The 21,931-nt window shown below is 55.0% G+C and overlaps 1 protein-coding gene across 4 annotated transcripts; it reads right to left on the reverse strand.

The window, feature by feature from the left end:
• Positions 1-379: 379 nt before the first annotated feature.
• CBLC (Cbl proto-oncogene C) lies at positions 380-21,874 on the reverse strand. 4 transcript variants are annotated; one of them, XR_005578491.2, is made up of 12 exons: positions 20,076-21,874; positions 16,950-17,096; positions 16,663-16,819; positions 15,109-15,230; positions 13,211-13,348; positions 11,455-11,542; positions 8,269-8,400; positions 6,604-6,750; positions 6,171-6,248; positions 2,097-2,212; positions 1,927-1,994; positions 380-1,827 (listed from the first exon to the last, which is right to left on the reverse strand). XR_005578491.2 is itself a non-coding variant. In XM_039465537.2 (11 exons), exons 1-10 carry the CDS (start codon positions 20,426-20,428, stop codon positions 1,932-1,934), a joined length of 1,425 nt encoding a protein of 474 aa, XP_039321471.1. In that variant the 5' UTR covers positions 20,429-21,874; the 3' UTR covers positions 380-1,827; positions 1,927-1,931. The 4 variants fall into 4 exon arrangements, 2 of the variants coding, with proteins under 2 accessions (XP_039321471.1, XP_039321470.1); XR_005578492.2 differs by lacking the exon at positions 13,211-13,348; XM_039465537.2 differs by lacking the exon at positions 2,097-2,212.
• Positions 21,875-21,931: the final 57 nt, after the last annotated feature.

A 21,931-nucleotide genomic window follows, 5' to 3' on the forward strand; every position in this document is an offset into this window, starting at 1 on the left:
TTCTCCAAATCCCGGCTCACAGCAACCATAAGACCTAATGCAATGATGGCTGTTGTTTGCGGCTAAGTTGTTAAGTGATTTGTTACCGGCCACAGCTAATGAGAAAAGCAGCCACATCCTGTTTCTGGGGCAGCAGAGGCGGCAAGACAACTACAATGTCCAGTGGTCACCACTAGCATGACCCCATCAGACAGGTTCTGGGTGTGACTGGGGCTGCGGCACCATTACTGGCCAGCAGCCAGGATTCTTCCTGCTCACCTCCCCATCCTGATTCCCCAGTTCACTCCTGGGATTTTGCGAGCGATCCCAGATCCTCTCCATAAATTCCCCTTCTGCCCCTGAGGTGGCGTCCGTTGCTCGGAACTAAATCTGTGACACATTCTTTCAAGCCTTTTGTCTGTTGGAGTATTTTTCATCATTCAAAAAATTTTCTTTTCCTTTTTGAGACAGGGTCTTGCTCTGTGGCCCAGGCTGGAGTGCAGTGGTATAATCTCAGCTCACTGTAGCCTCGACCTCCTGGGCTCAAGCCATCCTCCCACCTCAGCCTCCTGAGTAGCTAGGACTTAAAGAGATATGTGCCACCATGCCTGGCTAATTTTTCCAAAGTTTTTTGTGGAGGTGGAGTTTCATCATGCTGCTCAGGCTGGTCTCCAACTTCTGAGCTCAAGCAACCCGCCTGTTTCAACCTTCCAAAGTGGTGCTGGGATTACAGCCATGAGCCACCATGTCTGACTTCATCATCTTTGAAGTCTCACTCAGATACTGCCTCTTCCTGGAAGCACTCCCTGACCTCCCAGGCTGAGTCAGGTGCCCCCTCAGGGTTCCTGCAACCCCCTGGGATTCCCTACCCCAGTCGTACCCACTCTGGGCCATCGCTATCTAGGTACAGGTCTCTTTTCTCTACTGGAAGGTGAGCCCTAGTGGGGCAGTGATCGAGGCTTCCTGACCAGCATTTTAAATAAGGTGGAGGGAGGCTTCGGTCACTCCGAGATGAGTCATGAGGTGGTATCTCTTCTTCCTCAGCAAGAGTTAGACTGGAAATTGCCAGTTATTCTGGGAGAAAGATGTCAGAGGAATGAAGGACAGAGAGAGGGCTAAGAGCAGAGCGTGGCAGGGCAGCGTGGATGGCCATCAGGAAAACGTGTGGTCATTTTCACCAGAGACTTAAGCTGGATGTCTGGGGCTGGGTCTAGGGATGTTTTTTTTTCTCATGATGGAGGAGGAAGGTTGGATGCCTGATTCTCTGAGAACTTGGGATTCTGGATTCCTAAATCCTGAGAGCAGGACTCCTGGGTATCACAGAGAAGGCTGGGGGCCCCGTTTCCTTTTTCTCCTCTTTTTTCTTTAAAGACAGGGTCTCGGCCTGTCGCCCGGCTGGAGTGCTGTGGCGCCATCACAGCTCCATGCAACCTTGGCTTCCCAGGCTCGATCTTTCCCTTTTGGCCTCCCAAAGCCTTGGAATCATGTGTGAGCGCTGTGCCGGATCCCAGATTCCATTAGAAGATCGGAGGGTGGAGGGGGCTGGGGCCTGGACTCCTGGGTCTGAGGGAGGAGGGGCTGGGGGCCTGGACTCCTGGGTCTGAGGGTGGAGGGGCTGGGGGCCTGGACTCCTGGGTCTGAGGGAGGAGGGGCTGGGTTCTGGACTCCTGTGGGTCAGGTGGGGACCAGGCCCCGGACTGCCCTTTCCCAGTGCCCGCTGCCCTGTGCTACCCCCTGCTGGCCACTGCACTCTTTGCACCCTGGAGGACAGAGCAGGCTTGGCAGTTTATTTCCTATTCACCACCCCTCCAGACCTTGGGGCTCCTGTTAGCAGCACATCTCGGGGCCCTGCAGGCGGAGAGAGGAGTGGGTTAGATTAGGGCACCTGCAGGTGGAGAAGGTGGAGGGGTTGGAGTGGGCCAGGGAGGGTTAGGAGAGGGGACTCACCTGCCTCAGGCCGGGGTAGGGTCCTGGGCTCCCAGGGCAGCTGGAGGGAAGTTCCCCTTTAGAAATCTCTGCAACGGAGAGAGTTTGAGAGGGTGGTTGAGTCTCGGCATCCAGCCTTTCCCGCTTCTCCTCTTCCCTGTCCCGAGTACCCTTCCAGGCCCTCCACTTACTCTGTAGCCCCCTCCCTGGCCTGGGGGCTGGAGGTGGCTTCCGGTGGGGCTGAGGCCACAGTCTTAATTCTTGGCAAGGGAAGAGGGGCCCGAAGTCTGGGGAAGGCCACAGGTGCCTGGGGGGGTGGGGGGTGGAGATGAAGAAATGTCCCGATAGCTGCAGCCTGGGGCCTGGGGACGTCATTTTAGAGGTCCTGGACGGGGGGGACACATGACCGGACCCCCAGCCTTGTCCCCAGCCCATGCTGCCTTTTCCCTCTTGCCTCTAACTTGTGTAGGAAGTTTTAGTTGGTCTGTTCATCTGTCCATCCATGTGTCCATCCCTTCTGCTCACTCCTGCGCCCCACACACGCCCCGAGCCTCTCCAATAGGGCGGGCCTTCCCTCCCTTTCCCCTTCCCTGTCTCCTTCCTTCTTTTCCTTTTTCTTTCCTCTTTTTCATTCTTTTTTTCTCTCTCCCTCTCTCTATTCCTCTTTCTCTTCTTTCCTTCTTTTTTTTTTTTTTTTTTTGAGACTGAGTTTCGCCCTTGTTACCCAGGCTGGAGTGCAATGGCGCGATCTCGGCTCACCGCAACCTCCGCCTCCTGGGTTCAGGCAATTCTCCTGCCTCAGCCTCCAGAGTAGCTGGGATTACAGGCACGCACAACCATGCCCAGCTAATTTTTCGCACTTTTAGTAGAGACGGGGTTTCACCATGTTGACCAGGATGGTCTCGATCTCTCGACCTCGTGATCCACCCGCCTCGGCCTACCAAAGTGCTGGGATTACAGGCAGGAGCCACCGCTCCAGGCCAAGGCCCTGTCCTCAGCTCTGAGAAGGCAGCCGTGAAGAAGACGAGAAACTATCTTCGTCCTGGCGGAGCTGATGCTCTACTGGGCCTGAGCCTTGCAGTGACTGATCAGCTCCTTAAGAAGGCAGTGTCTCAGAGCGTGTTCCACGTCCTTCAGAGCGCCTGGGAGAGAGGAAGATGCGGGGAAGCCTCCTGGAGATGGGATGACCCAGCTGATGCCTTGAGTGCAAGAAGGATCTGGAGGCTCCCAGCAGGTGGGGCCTGCTGACTAGCTGGAAGTGCAGCAAGCGTCCAGTGCTGCTGGAAAGGAGGTGGAGTGGGGAGGTCGAGGTAGGGAAGGAGGTCACATCCCCAGCCCCAGGTCTTCAGGGAGTCAGGAGGACTCTGGCTTGAGTTCTTGGAGCCCTGGGGAGGCGGTAGGAATTTCCTTCTTTCTTTTTTTTTGCGATGGAGTTTTTGCTGTGTCACCCAGCCTGAGTGCAGTGGCACTATCTTTGCTCACTGCAACTTCCACCTCCTGGGTTCAAGCGATTCTCCTGCCTCAGTCGCCCGAGTAGCTGGGATTACAGGCGCTCGCCACCACACCCCGCTAATTTTCGTATTTTTTTAGTAGAAATGGGGTTTCACTATGTTGGCCCTGGTCTTGAACTCCTGACCTCAAGCGATCCGCCCACCCTCGACCTCCCAAAGTGCTGAGATTACAGGTGTGAGCCACCGTGCCCGGCTGTCAGTGGGGATTTCTAAGACATGAGGGAGGGGATATGACCCAGGTTCCAGAGGACTGATCTCGCTGGCCTCATCAAAACTCATGGAGAAGGTAGACGAAGTGGCTAATGCCAGTAATCCCAGCACTCTGCAGGAGGATCACATGGGCCCAGGAGTTAGAGACCAACTTGGGCAACACAGTGAATCTCTGTCTCTAATTAAATCAAAAACTTTAAAAAGGTCGGGCTGGTTCGCTCACACCTGTAATCCCAGTGCTTTGGGAGACTGAGGTGGGCAGATCAGAGGTCAAGAGATCGAGACCACCCTGGCCAACATGGTGAAAACCCATCCCTACTAAAAATACAAAAATTAGCTGGGTGTGGGGGGCCTGCGCCTGTAGTCCCAGCTACTCGTGAGGCTGAGGCAGGAGAACTGCTTGAACCCGGGAGTCAGAGGCTGCTGTGAGCCGAGATTGTGCCATTGCACCCCAGCCTGGCGACAGAGCAAGACTCTGTCTCAAAAAAAAAACAACACAAAAAACCAGCCCTTGGGGCTTGTGCCAGGCTGGTCCCCGTTATCCCCATGGATACCCCGAGGGCCAGAGAGATCCCCAGTGGTCAGTGGGGTGAAGAGATCCAGCTCAATGGCAGTGTTGAATCCTAAAGGTAGGTTTCTCAGATGGAGAAAGCAGTGTGCAGAGAGCAACCCCAGGGGACACAGCAGCATACACAGATCACAACCACAGTGACACTGACCACTGACGCAGTCCCACCACATCCAGTGTCCACAGCAGCTCCACCCCCATCACTGAAAAACAATTTAAAAATGAGCCAGGTGTGGTGACGTGCACCTGTGGTCCCAGCTACTCTGCGGGCTAAGATGGGAGGAGATTGAGGCCATAATGAGCTGTGACTACACCACTGCACTCCAGCCTGGGTGACGGAGGCCCCATTTTAAGAAAAAGAAAAAAGCAGTGCCTGGTACATAGCAAAAGTTATGACAGGCCGGGCACGGTGGCTCACACCTGTAATCCCAGCACTTTGGGAGGCCAAGGTGGGCGGAGCACCTGAGGTCAGGAGTTTGAGACCATCCTGGCCAACATGGTGAAACCCCGTCTCTACTAAAAATACAAAAATTAGCCGGGTGTGGTGGTGGGTACCTGTCGTCCCAGCTACTTGGGAGGCTGAGGCGCGAGAATCGCTTGAACCCGGGAGGAGGAGGTTGCAGTGAGCCGAGATCATGTTACTACTGTGCACTCCAGCCTGGGCGACAAGAGCAAAACTCCGACTCAAAAAAGAAAAAAAAAAGTGATGACAGTTGCCTTGCTGAGAAGCAGCAAACCCAAGGCTGTCTCTTCCGTGGTATGTTCTGAAGAATGGAAGGGTAGGTAGGAGCGGACTGGAATTTTAATCAGGCAAGGTTTGGGGAGAGGAGGAAGGACGGGTGAAGCGGAGGATACGGCCTGGCAAAGCTGCGACCGTCCGGCCCAAGGTGCCTGCCTGCCTGCTGTCCTGGCTGTTCCCCTGTCACTGTCCTCAGGGAGCCGGCTGAGTGCCTCCTAATGTTTCCATTTGCTTCTGGCTGCAGGTTGGATCTGTTTTTAGCTTTCCTGGCTGGCTGCCCCCCCGCCCCCTGCTTCCTGCTGGCTCTCTTGTTTGCTGTGGTCGAATAATGTTCCCGGACTTCCTGAGCTGTTTGTTTGAAGACAGCTGAGTATTGATCGAAGCCTGTGTGTACTCAGCCGGAGATGCTAGCAGAGATCTGCCCCTCCCCAGCAATCAGGGTCCCCAAAATCCTGGGGTGGCGGCATGGGGAGAAAAGAAAGCCAGGGCAGGGCTCATTGAAAAATAAGTAGGTCAAACGCAGTGGCTCACATCTGTAACCCAAGCACTTTGGGAGGCCCAGGCGGGCAGATCACCTGAGGTTGGGAGTTACTGACCAGCCTGACCAATATAGTGAAACCCCATCTCTATTAAAACATACAAAATTAGCCGGATGTGGTGGTACATGCCTGTAATCCCAGCTGCTTGGGAGGCTGAGGCAGGAGAATCATTTGAACACAGAGGCAGAAGTTGCAGTGAGCTGAGATTGCACCATTGCACTCCAGCCTGGGCAACGAGAGCAAAACTCCATCTTAAAACAAAACAAAAAATAAGGGCCCGGTGCGGTGGCTCACCCCTGTAATCCCAGAACTTTGGGAGGCCAAGGCAGGCAAATCACAAGGTTAGGCGTTGGAGACCAGCCTGGCCAACACAGTGAAACCCCTTCTCTACTAAAAATACAAAATTAGCTGGGTGTGGTGGCACATGCCTGTAATCCCAGCTACTCGGGAGACTGAGGCATGAGAATTGCTTGAACCTGGGAGGCGAAGGTTGCAGTGAGCCGAGACAGCACCACTGCACTCCAGCAAGATCTGTCTCGAAAAGAAAGAACAAAAGAAAAGAAAACAAGGGAAGAGGTCACAGAGGGGATGGGTGCCAAGGAGGAGTCTCTGCCCTGGCATCTGACTGCCCAGGTGGACCAGGGACCCCGGAGGTGAGTGCGACCCCAGCCCCAACCTCAGACCAGCGCCTGACTCACCACCTTTGGCTGGGCATTTTTGGCTTTCCTCGGGGGCAGTTCTGACCGTGGGGGCAGTGGTGGAGCCGAAAGGGGCACCTGGAGGAAACAGACGGTGGAGAGGGGGCATTCGAGCCGCCATTTTCTTCTCACCTTCACGTCCTGCCTGGGCCCCAGTATTCAGGCGCTGTTCTAGACTCAGGATGTAACCGAGACCCAGAAAAGTGCGAACACTGAGGAGGGTTACAAGCAGGGAAAGCCCCAGTCCCAGCCTTTGGGGCAGCGAAAGACCAGGCCCCTAGGACCTGAGAATCTTGTTATCAGCCCCTGCTCTCTTAGAACCCAGGAGTGTAGGTCCCAGCCCCTCCTCCCTCAGACCCAGGAGTCCAGGCCGCAGCCCCTCCTCCCTCTGATGCAAGAATCTGGATTCCATCTCCTGCCTGGCGCTGCTCACCTGCCCCAGCTCCAGCTCCCTGCCTTCCTGGTGACTGCCGTCTCCTGAGTCCTCAGCAGTAGCCTGGCCATGGAATTGGTAGATACTCACGGCCTCCCGGCCCTTGATCTCGCAGCGGCAGAAGGGGCAGGTCTGGCTGTCTGAGTGCTGGGGGGGTCGGGAGGGAAAGGGTTAACGCACCTGCCCTCCTCTTGGGCCAACGAGGAGCTCCCTGCCCAAAAGACTGATGTGGGGACGGACAGAGGAAGGGAGATGAAGGACAGAAGAGGAGTCCTGGGGAGAAGGGGAATGTGGAGGAAAACGCTCGGAGGGAAGGGGAGCAGAGCCAGAGCCCAGGTCAGGAGGGGCCGGCACAGGCTGGGGTCCCTGTGGAGCAGTGGCCACAGCTTCTGGATCAGGCTTTTCCAGGCTCAGACTGCCCTGGCCCTAGTTTTTTTTTTTTTTTTTCAGGCTGGAGTGTAGTGGCACGATCTCAGCACACTGCAACCTCTGCCTCCTGGGTTCCAGCGATTCTTCTGCCTCAGCCTCCCAGGTAGCTGGGATTATAGGCGCCCGCCACCATGCCTGGCTAATTTTTTGTATTTTTAGTAGAGACAGGGTTTCACCATCTTGGCCAGGCTGGTCTTGAACTCCTGATCTCATGATCCACCCGCCTTGGACTCTCAAACTGATGAGATTACAAGTATGAGCCACTGTGCCTGGCTGACTCCTTTTTGTTTGTTTTGAGGCAAGAGTCTCCCTGGGCCGGGCGCGGTGGCTCATACCTGTAATCCCAGCACTTTGGGAGGCCGAGGTGTGTGGATCACGAGGTCAAGAGATCGAGACCATCCTGGTCAACATGGTGAAACCCCATCTCTACTAAAAATACTAAAAATTAGCTGGGCATGGTGGTGCGTGCCTGTAGTCCCAGCTACTCAGGAGGCTGAGGCAGGAGAATTGCCTGAACCAGGAGGCAGAGGTTGTGGTGAGCCGAGATCACGTCATTGCACTCCAGCCTGGGTAACAAGAGTGAAACTCCGTCTCAAAAAAAAAAAAAAAAGAGTCTCCCTGTCACCCAGGCTGGAGTGTAGTGGTGTGATCTCTGCTCACTGCAACCTCCACCTCCTGGGTTCAGGCGATTCTCTTGCCTCAGCCTCCTGAGCAGCTGGGATTGTGGGCACCCACCACCACACTTGGCTAATTTTTGTCTTTTTAGTAGAGATGGGGTTTCATCATGTTGGCCAGGATGGTCTCAAACTCCTGAGCTCAAGTGATCCACTGGCCTCGGCCTCCCAAAGTGCTGGGATTACAGGTGTGAGCCACCGCACCTGGCCTCACTGTGGCCCTTGGGAGATCACTATCCTCAGCCCCATTCTCCAGGAGATGAGGCCAAGGCTCAGAGAGGTGAAGCCATTGGCTCGGGATCACCCAGCAGGGCAGGAAGGAAAGCTTTCCACTTACAACATAGCCAGAGAGGGCGAAACAGAGGCAGCGCGTGCAGAGTGGGATGGAAGCAGAGGCCTGGGGAAAGACAGCCAGGCTCCTGAGAGGTCCCTAGCCGCTCTTGGCCATCTTTGGACTTCGGTTTCCCCATATGATCAACGAGGCATAGAGGAGATCCTCTCAGGGCTTTCCCTGGAGAGAGGGAGAGACCAGCCGGGAAGGCGGCACAGGGGTCAGGTGCACCTGCCAGGCAGCCAGGCAGCGGCTACAGAGCAGATGTCCACATGGCTCGATCTTCACATCCTTGTTGCTCTCAGCACAGATCTTGCAGAGCTCAAATGTGGAGTCCATGGCCCAGTACAGCTGCAGCTGCTCCTGGCAGGTGAGAGGATAGAGGAGTCGGGAGGGGCATGCGTCAGCCGTGGGGACACAACTCGGGCCACAGGAAGAAAATCCCAAACCTCGGCCAGGTGCGGTGGCTCATCCCTGTAATCCCAGCACTTTGGGAGGCAGAGGTGGGCGGATCACCTGAGATCAGGAGTTCGAGACCAACCTGGCCAGCATGTTGAAACCCTGTCTCTACTAAAAATACAAAATTTAGCTGGGAGTGGTGGCTAATTGTAGTCCCAGCTACTTGGGAGGCTGAGGCAGGAGAATCGCTTGAACCCTGGAGGTGGAGTGAGCCGAGATCGCCACTGGACTCCAGCCTGGGCGACTCCATCTCAAAAAAATAAAAAAGAAAAAAGAAAATCCCAAACCTCTGTCTTGGCGCCTGTAATTCCAGAGCTTCTGGTGGTCTAGGCGGGTAGATTGCTTGAGCCCAGGAGTTCTGGACCGCCCTGGGCAGCATAGCAAGAGCACGTCTCTATTTAAAAATAATAACAAACCAAGCCTCCATGCCAGACCTGAACCCTCTCCTAAGTTCAAGGTGAGCATGTCCAACTGCCTCCTACATGTCTTTACTCATTGTGTGTGTGTGTGTGTGTGTGTGTGTGTGTGTGTGTGTGTTTGAGATGGAGTTTCGCTCTTGTTGCCCAGGCTGGAGTGCAATGGCACGATCTCAGCTCACTGCAAGCTCCGTCTCTGGGTTCAAGTGATTCTCCTGCCTCAGCCTCCTTAGTAGCTGGGACTACAGGTATGTGCCACCACGCCTGGCTAATTTTTATATTTTTAGTAGAGATGGGGTTTTGTCATGTTGGCCAGGCTAGTCTTGAACTCCTGACCTCTAGTGATCTGCCTCCTTTGTCCTTCCAAAGTGCTGGGATTACAGGTGGGAGCCACCACGTCCGGTCACATCTTCACTCCTTGTTATGAGACTTCTCCCAGTTGCCTACACCCACTGGTATCAGATTTAGCAAATAAAAATACTGGATGCTGCTAAATTTGAATTCATTCCTTTCCTTCCTTCCTTCCTTCCTTCCTTCCTCCCTCCCTCCCTCCCTCCCTTCCCTCCCTTCCCTCTTCTTTTTCTCTTTCCTTTTTTTTTTTGAGACGAGATTCGCTTTTGTTACCCAGGCTGGAGTGCAATGGCGCGATCTCGGCTCACCGCAACCTCTGCCTCCTGGGTTCAGGCAATTCTCCTGCCGCAGCCTCCTGAGTAGCTGGGGTTACAGGCACGCGCCACCATGCCCAGCTAATTTTTTGTATTTTTAGCAGAGACGGGGTTTCACCATGTTGACCAGGATGGTCTCGATCTCTCGACCTCGTGATCCACCCGCCTCGGCCTCCCAAAGTGCTGGGATTACAGGCTTGAGCCACCGCGCCCGGCCTTCTCTCTCTTTCTTTCCCTCCCTGCCTTCCTTCCCTCCCTCCCTCCCGCCCTCCCTCTCTTTTTCTTTCTTCTGTTACCTAGGTTGAGGGTCGCAATCTCAGCTCACCGAAACCTCCAACTCCCAGGCTCAAGTGATCCTCCCACCTCAGCCTCCCAAGTAGGTGGGCTAATTTTTTGCATTTTTGGTAGAGATGGGGTTTCACCATGTTGCCCAGGCCCTTCTTGAACTCCTGAGCTCAGGCGATCCACCCGCCTTGGCCTCCCAAACCTCTCAAAGTGCTGAGATTACAGGCATGAACCATCGCACCTAACCTAAATGTGAATTTCTTTTTTCTTCTTTTCGAAATGGAGTCTCACTGTCTTGCCCAGGCTGGAGTGCAGCGGAGCAATCTCAGTTCAAGGGGTTCTTGTGCCTCAGCCGCCCAACTCTCATGCCTCAGCTTGGATTACAGGTGTGAGCACCATGCCTGGGAAATTTTTGTAATTTTAGTAGAGATGGGGCTTTAATATGTTGGCCAGGTTGGTCTCGAACTCCTGATCTCAAGGGATCTGCCTGCCTTGGCCTCCCAGAGTACTGGGATTACAGGTGTGAGCCACCACACCTGGCCTCTAAATTTGAATTTCATATAAACAGTGAATACAATTTGAAGTGTAAAAATGTTCCAAATATTGCATGGGATATATTTATACTAAAAAAATTTAGGGCCAGGTACAGTGGCTCATGCCTGTAATCCCAGCACTTTGGGAGGCGGACGGGGGAGGATCACTTGAACTCAGGAGTTCAAAACCAGCTTGGGCAACATAGTGAAAACCCATCTTTACAGAGAAATACAAAAATTAGCTAGGTGCACTGGCTCACACCTGTAGTCCCAGCTGCTCGGGAGGCTGAGGTGGGAAGATCGCTTGAGCCTGGGAGGTCAAGGCTGCAGTGAGCCATGATCGCACCACTGTGCTCCAGTTTGGGTGACAGAAGAGACCCTATCTCTAAAAATAAAAATAAAAATAAATTATTTAGCCGGGCATAGTGGCTCAAGCCTGTAATCCCAGCACTTTGGGAGGCGGAGGCGGGTGGATCACCTGAGGTCAGGAGTTCAAGACCAGCCTGACCAACATGGCGAAACCTCATCTCTACTAAAAATACAAAAATAGCTGGGTGTGGAGGCATATGCCTGTAATCCCAGCTACTCTGGAGGCTGAGGCAGGAGAATTGCTTGAACCCAGGAGACGGAGGTTGGGGTAAGCCGAGATCGTGCCGTCACACTCCAGCCTGGGCAAGAAGAGCGGAATTCTGTCTCAGTAAATAAATAAGTAAAAATAAAAATAAAAATAAGTTATTTGTTGTTTCTCTCTCACTCATGGGGTGGCTATGAAGATTAGGAGCTGGCACGGGGCTATCGCTGGCTAATGCTCAAATGCATTAGCTGTCCTGATGATCTCAGCAGCGTCAGTTCCTTATTTAATCCCTGTGATCACCCCTGGGAGTGAGGCAGGAGGAGCTGTATTTTCTGGAAGAATAACTGAGCCTCAGAGAGGTCAAGTGATTTACCCAAGGTCACACAGCCACCAAGCCAGCATTCCACCCCAGGCCTCTGAACCCAGGCAGCGTGGGTGTGGCAGGGTCCGGGAACAGGGACGGCGGGTACAGGCTCCTGTCTCACCTCTGACACGTGGATGCGCTGCTGGGGTTCCGCCTGGCAGAGCTCAGTCAGGTCTGGGTTGTGGTTCTTTCCATCTGGGTAGAGGTAGCTGGGGGAAGGGAAGAGAGGGTGACTGGGGGGCCATCCAGGATCTCCCACCCCAGGATGAACAAGGATCTTTCCCCCTACAGGGCCCCACATTTCCCTGAGAGGAGGATCTGCCCCAAATCCATTGCTGGCCTGGAGTTCTCTTCTCTCTGCCCTCCTCTAATTGGGACTGTGTCTTCTCAAACACCCCAGGGCAGGGCTGTGTACACGCAGACCCCCAAAGAAGGGGACACAAAACCTCAGTGACTCAAGCTCTGGAAACAAGGATGAGATAGAATAAGAACCAGAAAACAGGATGAAAATTTCTGGCTTGGCCGGGCGTAGTGGCTCATGCCTGTAATCCAAGCACTTTGGAGGCCAAGGCGGGCGGATCACCTGAGGTCGGGAGTTCAAGACCAGCCTGACCAACATGGTGAAACCTCGTATATAAAAAAAAAAAAAAAAAGAAAGAAAGAAAGAAAATTTCTGGCTTAGATCAGACACAGTGGCTCATGCCTGTCTCAAAAAAAATAAATGCCGGGCAAGCAGGCTCAGTTCCGTTCAGGAGTAAATCCTATGTAAAGCCTTCTTAAAAAGAAAGTTCTGGGCCGGGCGCGGTGGCTCAAGCCTGTAATCTCAGCACTTTGGGAGGCCGAGGCGGGTGGATCACGAGGTCAAGAGATTAAGACCATCCTGGTCAACATGGTGAAACCCCGTCTCTACTAAAAATACTAAAAATTAGCTGGGCACGGTGGTGTGTGCCTGTAATCCCAGCTACTCGGGAGGCTGAGGCAGGAGAATTGCCTGAACCCAGGAGGCGGAGGTCGCGGTGGGCCGAGATCGCGCCATTGCACTCCAGCCTGGGTAACAAGAGCGAAACTCCGTCTCAAAAAAAAAAAAAAAAAAAAAAAAAAGAAGAAAGTTCTGGCTGAAGGTGAAACTGAAAAGAAACCTGCCTTCTTGGCCAGGCATGGTGGCTCATGGTAGTAATCTCAGCACTTTGGGAGACCGAGGAGGAAAAATCACTGGAGGTCAGGAGTTGGAGACCAGCCTGGCCAACATGGAGAAACCCCATCTCTACTAAAAATACAAAAATTAGTTGGGCATGGTGGCAGGTGCCTGTAATTCCAGCTACTTGGGAGGCTGAGGCAGGAGAATCGCTTGAACTGGGAAGACGGAGGTTGCAGTGAGCTGAAATTGTGCCACTGCACTCCAGCCTGGGTGACAGAGTGAGACTCCATCTCAAAAAAAATAAATAAATAAAAAAGGAAAAGAAACCTGCTTGGCTCCCTGCAACCTCCGCCTCCCGGGTTCAAGTGATTCTCTTGCCTCAAGTGATTCTCTCGGCCTCCCAAAGTGCTGGCATTACAGGCATGAGTCACCATGCCTGGCCTAATTTTTGTGTTTTTAGTAGAGACAGGGTTTCCCCATGTTGGCCAGGCTGGTCTTGAACTCCTGACCTCATGATCCGTTTGGGCCCTATCTATATACACTTGGTGCAAACCTCAGGTGCCCCTTCCTCAAGGCCTTTGACTGCCACCTGCTGGAATCCTGTAGTACTGCAGATTTGAGATGCCTGCTTTTGAGTGGTTGCAGCTTCAAACGTGGTGGCTACCGGCAGGGCTTAACATGCAAGCTTTTTTGAACCATATTTTGCTGACACCCTCCTCCTGCCAGAATGGAGACTCACAAGCCGTCTTTTTGTCCCTTCAGGAGCACCTGGGACAGGGGTTTGTTGGCAGGGATGGTCTGCAGGATGCTGCCATCTGAGCTCACGTAGCCGATGGCCCACTGCCCCAAGCGAGTACAGCTGGGCCGGAAGATGTAGCTGGAGGGAGAGGGAGGTAGGAAGTGGTGAGGGAGTGGTCACCACCGTCCCTTCTGCGAACTCCAGTCCCCCGACCTGCTGGGAATCCAGGCGTCTAAGTCCTCGCCCCAGCTTCCCATCCTTTAAGCGACGGTGTGTGCTAGGACCCTGCCTGCCTCTACCGGGATATCTGCTGTTTTTGCCTGCTTGGGTCTTTTACAGTAAAAACAGTTCGGTTTCCATTTGGAGAGCTCTTCCCGCTTCATTGCAGTTTAAACAAGGCTGGGTTGGCCAATCAGTGCATCTCAGGACCCCTGAGCGTAGTGATGGAAGCCCTTTCTGGGACTTTTGTTGCAAGCATCAGAACAAGGTGCCCTCTTTCTTACAGAGGCTGCTAAGAAGACGGGGTACACAGCTGGAACTTCTAGAAGTCATTTGTCACCACGAGGAGAAACCATGTTTGAGAATGAAGCCAACACAGAGGAAAGCAGAGGAGGGATGAACAGGAACTGATCCCTGACAATAGCTACCGAGCACCTGGATGTAGCTGTGCTCGAAACCCACAACCTGGCCTTCTTTTCTTTCTTCTCTTTTCTTCCTTTTTATTTTTGAGACAGAGTCTCATTCTGTTGCCCAGGCTGGAGTGCAATGGTGCAATTTCGGCTCACTGCAATCTCTGCCTCTCAGGTTCAAGCTATTCTTGTGTCTCAACCTCCTAAGTAGCTGGACTACAGGCCAAGCACCACCATGCCTGGCTACTTTTTGTATTTTTAGTAGAGATGGGGTTCCACCATGTTGGCCAGGCTGGTCTCAAACTCCCAACGTCACGTGATATGCCCACCTTGGCCTCCCAAACTACTGGGATTAAAGGTGTGAGCCACCACACCTGGCCTTTTCTTTTCTTTTGAGACAGAGTCTTGTCCTGTCACTCAGGCTGGAGTGCAATGGCGTGATCTCGGCTCACTGCAACCTCCGCCTCCCAGGTTCAAGTGATTCTCCTGCCTCAGCCTTCCAAACAGCTGGGACTACAGGCATGTGTCATCACACCCAGCTGATTTTTTTGTCTCTTTAGTAGAGATGGGGTTTCACCATGTTGGCCAGGCTGGTCTCGAACTCCTAACATTGTGATCCACACGCCTTGGCCTCCCAAAGTGCTGAGATTACAGGTGTGAGCCACCACGCCCAGCCTGGCCTTTTCAATTACAAGAATTTATTCTTTTCTTTTTCTTTTCGCTTAAGTCAGTTGAAGCCTAACTGGCAGAGTGCTCATGCCCTCACCTTCCTACCCCTGCACTCAGCCCTGCAGAGATGCACAAACCTGACCTCCTGTTCTCTTGGTATTCTAGACAGCTCAATTCTCAGGGGGGACCCAACAGTGTAAAACTCTTGGCTTTAAAGAATTTAAGGACTCACATGTCTAGTTTCTCGGTCTCCTATGCCAATAGGCAGGAAAGTCATACTCAAAATATTGAACAGATGGTACCACACGGCTCTGACCTAGCAGAAATGGACCTTACCCTGAAGCAGGGTTTTTGGGCTACTTGTAGACCAGGGACTGTCCCTTAGCTGCAGGATTACGGGACAGTATGGGAGGTCTTGAGAGAAGAGGCAGGCTGGCAGGGGCGCTCAGTATCCTGCCTCTCCTCTGAGCTATCAACTCTCTGGGGTCCCGGGTACCTCCGTTCCCACTCTTGGAAGGACATCTGGGCTCCATGCTGCACCAGCCCAGAGCCCAGACCCCGGAGCCCTCCGCCTGGTTCCCCTGAGTCCTGGACCTTTACCTGCCTGGCTTGTCCGTGTAGGCCTGCAGACGCTCCTGGACCTCATCATAGGTGAGGAAGGCCATGTAGCCTGGGTGGTTGACTGCCAGGAGCTGCCAGTTCTTGAGGAGTGTTGGCCATGGCTGTGGAGAGGCAGGGCTTGGGTCACGGAGAGACCAGGGAAGCAGCTCACGTCCCTAAGCAGTCTGCAGGACCCGACAATCCAGCCACCTCCTTTACACCCACGGGGCCTCAAGCATATCTCTTTTACAAGACCCCAAGCCCTTCTTTCTCCAGGATTCAGGAGTTTGTGACCTTAGCCCCCTCCTCCCTCAGACCCAGGAGTCCAGATCCCAGCCCCTCCTCCCTCAGACCCAGGGGTCCAGGTCCCAGCCCCTCCTCCCTCAGACCCAGGGGTCCAGATCCCAGCCCCTCCTCCCTCAGACCCAGGGGTCCAGGTCCCAGCCCCTCCTCCCTCAGACCCAGGGGTCCAGGCCCCAGCCCCTCCTCCCTCAGACCCAGGGGTCCAGGCCCCCAGCCCCTCCTCCCTCAGACCCGGGAGTCCAGGCCCCCAGCCCCTCCTCCCTCAGACCCAGGGGTCCAGGTCCCAGCCCCTCCTCCCTCATACCCAGGGGTCCAGGTCCCAGCCCCTCCTCCCTCAGACCCGGGAGTCCAGGCCCCCAGCCCCTCCTCCCTCAGACCCAGGAGTCCAGGCCCCTAGTCCCCTCCTCCCTCAGACCCAGGGGTCCAGGCCCCCAGCCCCTCCTCCTTCAGACCCAGGAGTCCAGGCCCCTAGTCCCCTCCTCCCTCAGACCCAGGGGTCCAGGGCCCAGCCCCTCCTCCCTCAGACCCAGGGGTCCAGGCCCCAGCCCCTCCTCCCTCAGACCCAGGGGTCCAGGTCCCAGCCCCTCCTCCCTCAGACCCGGGAGTCCAGGCCCCCAGCCCCTCCTCCCTCAGACCCAGGAGTCCAGGCCCCTAGTCCCCTCCTCCCTCAGACCCAGGGGTCCAGGCCCCCAGCCCCTCCTCCTTCAGACCCAGGAGTCCAGGCCCCTAGTCCCCTCCTCCCTCAGACCCAGGGGTCCAGGGCCCAGCCCCTCCTCCCTCAGACCCAGGGGTCCAGGCCCCAGCCCCTCCTCCCTCAGACCCAGGGGTCCAGGCCCCAGCCCCTCCTCCCTCAGACCCAGGGGTCCAGGTCCCAGCCCCTCCTCCCTCAGACCCAGGAGTCCAGGTCCCCAGCCCCTCCTCCCTCAGACCCAGGAGTCCAGGCCCCCAGCCCCTCCTCCCTCAGACCCAGGGGTCCAGGTCCCAGCCCCTCCTCCCTCAGACCCAGGGGTCCAGGCCCCCAGCCCCTCCTCCCTCAGACCCAGGAGTCCAGGCCCCCAGCCCCTCCTCCCTCAGACCCAGGGGTCCAGGTCCCAGCCCCTCCTCCCTCAGACCCAGGAGTCCAGGCCCCCAGCCCCTCCTCCCTCAGACCCAGGGGTCCAGGCCCCTAGTCCCCTCCTCCCTCAGACCCAGGCTCCAGCCCTCTTTTTCCTCCAGGACCTGAGCCTGGCTCCCAGCCTTGGCCATCCTGACCTGGAAGAGCCTGGTGAAGACGTCGAACTCGAAGATGGACACGTGTCCGCTGCAGGTGAGGTCGATGGTGGTGCGCAGGGCCAGGGCCATGCAGCCTGGCTCCACCGGGTGGCAGGTGCCCAGGAGCGACTCAAACTCAGCCCAGGGCAGCACACACCTGGGTGGGAGGGGTGGGGAGACACCGCTGAGGCCTCCGGGAGCCGATGACGGGAGGGAAGCAGCAGTGGCCTGGCCAGGGCAGGACGGGCTCCAGGAGGCGAGGGTCCCTGAGGACAGGGCTTACTCACCGGGCTCCGCAGCGCTCCCTCCAGAAGACGTGGGCTGGGGCCTTGGTGAGCTGGTACACATGTCCGCAGTACCTTCCCCCGGGGAAAAGCGCTTGCAGCTCTGCGTGCATGTGGCTGAAGATGACGGCCAGCTTGGCCAGCTGGCGCCTGTGCGGAGGGGCAAGGACTCCAGCTGTTCTTGGGGCTCCCACCGACACCCTCTTCCTCCCCGAAAGGGGAACGCCTGCAGGGACAAGGCTCCGGAACCTCTCTCAACAGTGTGAGGTAAGAGTCCACTCCTGAGGCCGGGCGCGGTGGCTCAAGCCTGTAATCCCAGCACTTTGGGAGGCTGAGGCGGGTGGATCACAAGGTCAAGAGATCGAGACCATCCTGGTCAACATGGTGAAACCCCGTCTCTACTAAAAATACAAAAAAAATTAGCTGGGCATGGTGGTGCGTGCCTGTAATCCCAGCTACTCAGGAGGCTGAGGCAGGAGAATTGCCTGAACCCAGGAGGTGGAGGTTGCGGTGAGCCGAGATCGTACCATTGCACTCCAGCCTGGGTGACAAGAGCGAAACTCCGTCTCAAAAAAAAAAAAAAAAAAGAGTCCACTCCTGCAGGGCACGGTGGCTCACGCCTGTAATCCCAGCACTTTGGGAGGCTGAGGCTGGCCAACATGGTGAAACCCCGTCTCTACTAAAAATACAAAAATCAGCCCGGTGTGGTGGCGGGCACCTGTAATCCCAGCTACTTGGGAGGCTGAGGCAGGAGAATTGCTTGAACCCGGGTTGACGTGAGCTCATATTGGGCCACTGCACTTCAGTCTGGGTGACAGAGCAAGAGTCCATCTCAAGAAAACTCAAAAAACAAACAAACAAAAAAAAAAAAAAAGAGAAAAGAAAATTAAAAACTATATACATGGATTTTACTAGATTTTGGCCAGGCGCAGTGGCTCACGCCTGTAATCCCAGCACTTTGGGAGGCCGAGGCGGGTGGATCACTTGAGGTCAGGAGTTCGAGAACAGCCTGGCCAACACATGGTGAGACTCTGTCTCTAATAAAAACTACAAATATTATCCCTGCGTGGTGGCAGGTGCCTGTAATCCCAGCTACTTGGGAGGCTGAGGCAGGAGAATCGTTTGAATCCGAAGGTGGAGACTGCAGTGAGTCAATACTGTGCCACTGCACTGCAGCCTGGGCAACAGAGTAAGATCCCCGACTCAAAAAAAATGATGGTGAATTTTGCAGAAATCCAGCTCTCCTATACATGAAGGGAAGACTATTTGATTCTGTATCATGGTGGCTCTACCTACAGGTACGAGTGTCTGACTAGTCAATTCTGCCTTCCAGAATAATTATGCCTTGGCATTTTCTTCTGCCTTCCAGAATAATTATGCCTTGGCATTTTCATTCAAAACATAGATAATATGTTAGGAAAAAACATTCATCTTATGACTCTCTTATAATTTGGGCATTACAATGATTAAAAAACTATGAGTCGGTAGGTTGTCAAAACTCTGAATGTCATTTCAGAATGAATTAAGGAAACACTGGGCCAGGCATGGTGGCTCTTGCCTGCAATCTCAGCACTTTGGGAGGCTGAGGTGGGAAGACAGCTTGAGGCCAGGAGTTGGAGATCAGCCCAGCCAACAGAGCAAGACCTCTCTACCAAAAAATAAGATTGCTCTGGCATGTGGTGCACCTGTGGTCCCAGCTACTTGGGAGGCTGAGGTGGGAGGATCACTTGAGCCCAGGAGTTTGAGGCTGCAGTGAGTTATGATGGTGCCACTGCCCTCCAGCCTGGGCAACAGAGCAAGACACTGTCAAAAAAAAAAAAAAAAAAAAAAAGGCTCCCACAGCCATGTGAGCCTTGAGGTGGCTCATGCCTGTAATCCCAGCACTTTGGGAGGCTGAGGCAGGTGGATCACCTGAGGTCAGGAGTTCGAGACCAGCATGACCAACATGGAGAAACCCCATCTCTACTAATAATACACAATTAGCTGGGCGTGGTGGTGCATGCCTGTAATCCCAGTTACTTGGGAGGCTGAGGCGGGAGAATTGCTTAAACCGGGGAGGTGGAGGTTGCAGTGAATCAAGATTGTACCATTGCACTCCAGCCTGGGTGACAAGAGCGAAACTCCGTCTCAAAAAAAAAAAAAAAAAAAGGAAACCCTACAAAATATCTGACATAATGAAGCGGCATGGGGTCACTGAGCTAGACCTTGTTCTGGGCCCCAAACCTTGCCTTCCCTGTCACTCTGAGTGTCACCCTGAGGTTCCTTCCTCAGTGCAGAACAGAAGCGGGCTGGTCTCCAGGCTAGGTTGGGTCTGGAGCCACCTGTTCCCCGGGAACTGAAGACCAAGTGGGTGGTCCAGGCAGAGTCCATGATGGGGGCCTAAGAATCAGTTTCTTTGGCTGTGTCCATCTACCTCTCCTCAACCTAGGAGCCCATGGGCTCCCCACATGCTGAGGCCAGATCCTCCCAGCTTGGCCTCCCAAAGAGCTGGGATTACAGGTTCGAGCCACCGTACTGGGCCAGACCAGGCCAAGTTCTGATCACAAATGTGCACACATCTGGAGAACTTCGAATCAGAGATTAATGGTAATAGCTAACTTTTATTTTATCCTCAAAGTAGGCAGCCCCAAGAGGGTCCTGAATTCTGAGATAGTGGGATAGTGGGAACCAGAATAGGGCTGCTGGGGGACCAAGGAAAAGGCAAAATGGGGGCCGGGGGCATGGGCCCAAGGAAGGAGAAAACTGGGTGGCTCATTTTCCAGGATCCCTCAGGAAGGAGGGGCTGGGGTCTGGATTCCTGGGTCTGAGGGAGGAGGGGCTGGGGGCCCGGACTCCTGGGTCGAGGGAGGAGGGGCTGGGGGCCCGGACTCCTGGGTCGAGGGAGGAGGGGCTGGGGGCCCGGACTCCTGGGTCGAGGGAGGAGGGGCTGGGGGCCCGGACTCCTGGGTCTGAGGGAGGAGGGGCTGGGGGCCCGGACTCCTGGGTCGAGGGAGGAGGGGCTGGGGGCCCGGACTCCTGGGTCTGAGGGAGGAGGGGCTGGAGTCTGGACTCCTGGGTCTGAGGGAGGAGAGCTGGGAGCGAGAGACACGGGCCTCACCCCTGCGGACTCTGTTCTGGGCGAAGGCTGACCTGAGTCTGGATCCCTCCCGGAAGAGTTCGTCGTTGGCGCTCCTTCGGCCCCGGGGCGGCAGCAGCTCAGCCACCTGTCTGCTCTTGGCCTCCAGATTGGCCAGGTAGATGACTAGAAAGTTCCCGGAGCCTCCGGGATCCCCGGGGTCGCCTCTGCCCCCAGCCCGACGAGCTTGAGCCACCTCTTGAAGCAGCTGCGCTGTGCGGGGCAGCAGGTCCCGAAGCGAAGGGGGACTCATGGACAGCCGGGGGTCGCGGCATTGCTCTTCCAGGCGCTGCAGCAGCTTCACCGCCCGCTCAAAGGCGCGGGCCTCTTCCCACTGTCGCCCCCGCGGGGCCAACGCCACAGCCATGAGAGACTCCCGTGTGCCGCCGGGACCGCTGCGGCCGGGATAGGCGCGGCCTCGCCCGGAGTGAAGGGAGAGGGCGGGGCCTAGGGAACGGGGCGGGGCCTGCAGGTGCTGGTGTCTCCAAAGGGGGCGGGGCGGGAGGATCTGGCACGTGGGTGTTCAAGAGGTGGGATTTGGAGGCCGGAAGCGGCGGCTCAGACTTGTAATCCCAGAACTTTGCGTGGCCGAGGTGGGAGGATCACGTGAACCAGGAGTTCAAGACCAGCCTGGACAACACAGGGAGGCCCCACCTCTAAAAATATCTTTTAAGAATAAAATAAAATTTGGCCAGGCGCTGTGGCTCACACGTGTAATCTCAGCTCTTTGGGAGGCCGAGGTGGGAGATTCACCTGAGGTCGGGAGTTCGAGAGCAGCCTGGCCAACATGGTGAAACCCTGTCTCTTCTAAAAATACAAAAAAAAAAAAAAAAAAAAAAGTAGTTGGTGCGGTTTGAGTTTGATTCTCAAAAAGGAGCAGGATGGGGTGGCTTAGGTGGGTAGCGATAGGAGGGGGCTTCTCAGTGGGTGGGTGGGAAGTGCAGGTAGCATATCTGGGTCCCTTCAGAGAAGGGCAAGGGGTCACGGGGTCACGGGAGGCCTGGGATTTTTTTTTTTTTTTTTTTTTTTGAGACGGAGTTTCGCTCTTGTTACCCAGGCTGGAGTGCAATGGCGCGATCTCGGCTCACCGCAACCTCCGCCTCGTGGGTTCAAGCAATTCTCCTGCCTCAGCCTCCTGCGTAGCTGGGATTACAGGCACGTGCCACCATGCCCAGCTAATTTTTTGTATTTTTAGTAGAGACAGGATTTCACCATGTTGACCAGGATGGTCCCGATCTCTTGACCTCGTGATCCACCCGCCTCAGCCTCCCAAATTGCTGGGATTACAGGCGTGAGCCACCGTGCCCGGCCCTTTTTTTTTTTTTTTTTTTTTTTGAGACTGAGTCTTGCTCTGTCACCCAGGCTGGAGTGCAATGGCACAGTCTCAGCTCACTGCAACCTCCACCTCCTGGATTCAAGTGATTCCCCTGCCTCAGCCTCCCGAGTAGCTGGGATTACAGGCGCTTGCCATCATGCCCAGCTAATATTTGTTATTTTTAGTAGAGACAGAGTTTCACCCCATATTGGCCAGGCTGGTCTCAAACTCCTGACTTCGTGATCCGTACACCTCAGTCTCTCAAAGTGCTGGAATTACAGGCCTGAGCCACCGTGTCCGGCTTTTTTTTTTTTTTTTTTTTTTTTTGGCAGGGTCTTGCTCTGTCTCCCAGGCTGGAGTGCAGTGGTGAGATCTTAGCTCACTGCAACCTCTGCCTCTCAGGCTCAAGTGATCCTCCCACTTCTGCCTCCCGAGTAGCTGGGAACTCAGGCACGCATCACCAGTCCCGGCTATTTTATTTTATTTCTGTATTTTTTTTTTTTTTTTTTTTTTTTTTTTTGAGATGGAGTTTCGCTCTTGTTACCCAGGCTGGAG

The sequence above is a fragment of the Saimiri boliviensis genome, chromosome 14 (genome assembly GCF_048565385.1).
Source record: "Saimiri boliviensis isolate mSaiBol1 chromosome 14, mSaiBol1.pri, whole genome shotgun sequence".
NCBI classification, from domain to species: Eukaryota; Metazoa; Chordata; class Mammalia; order Primates; family Cebidae; genus Saimiri; species Saimiri boliviensis.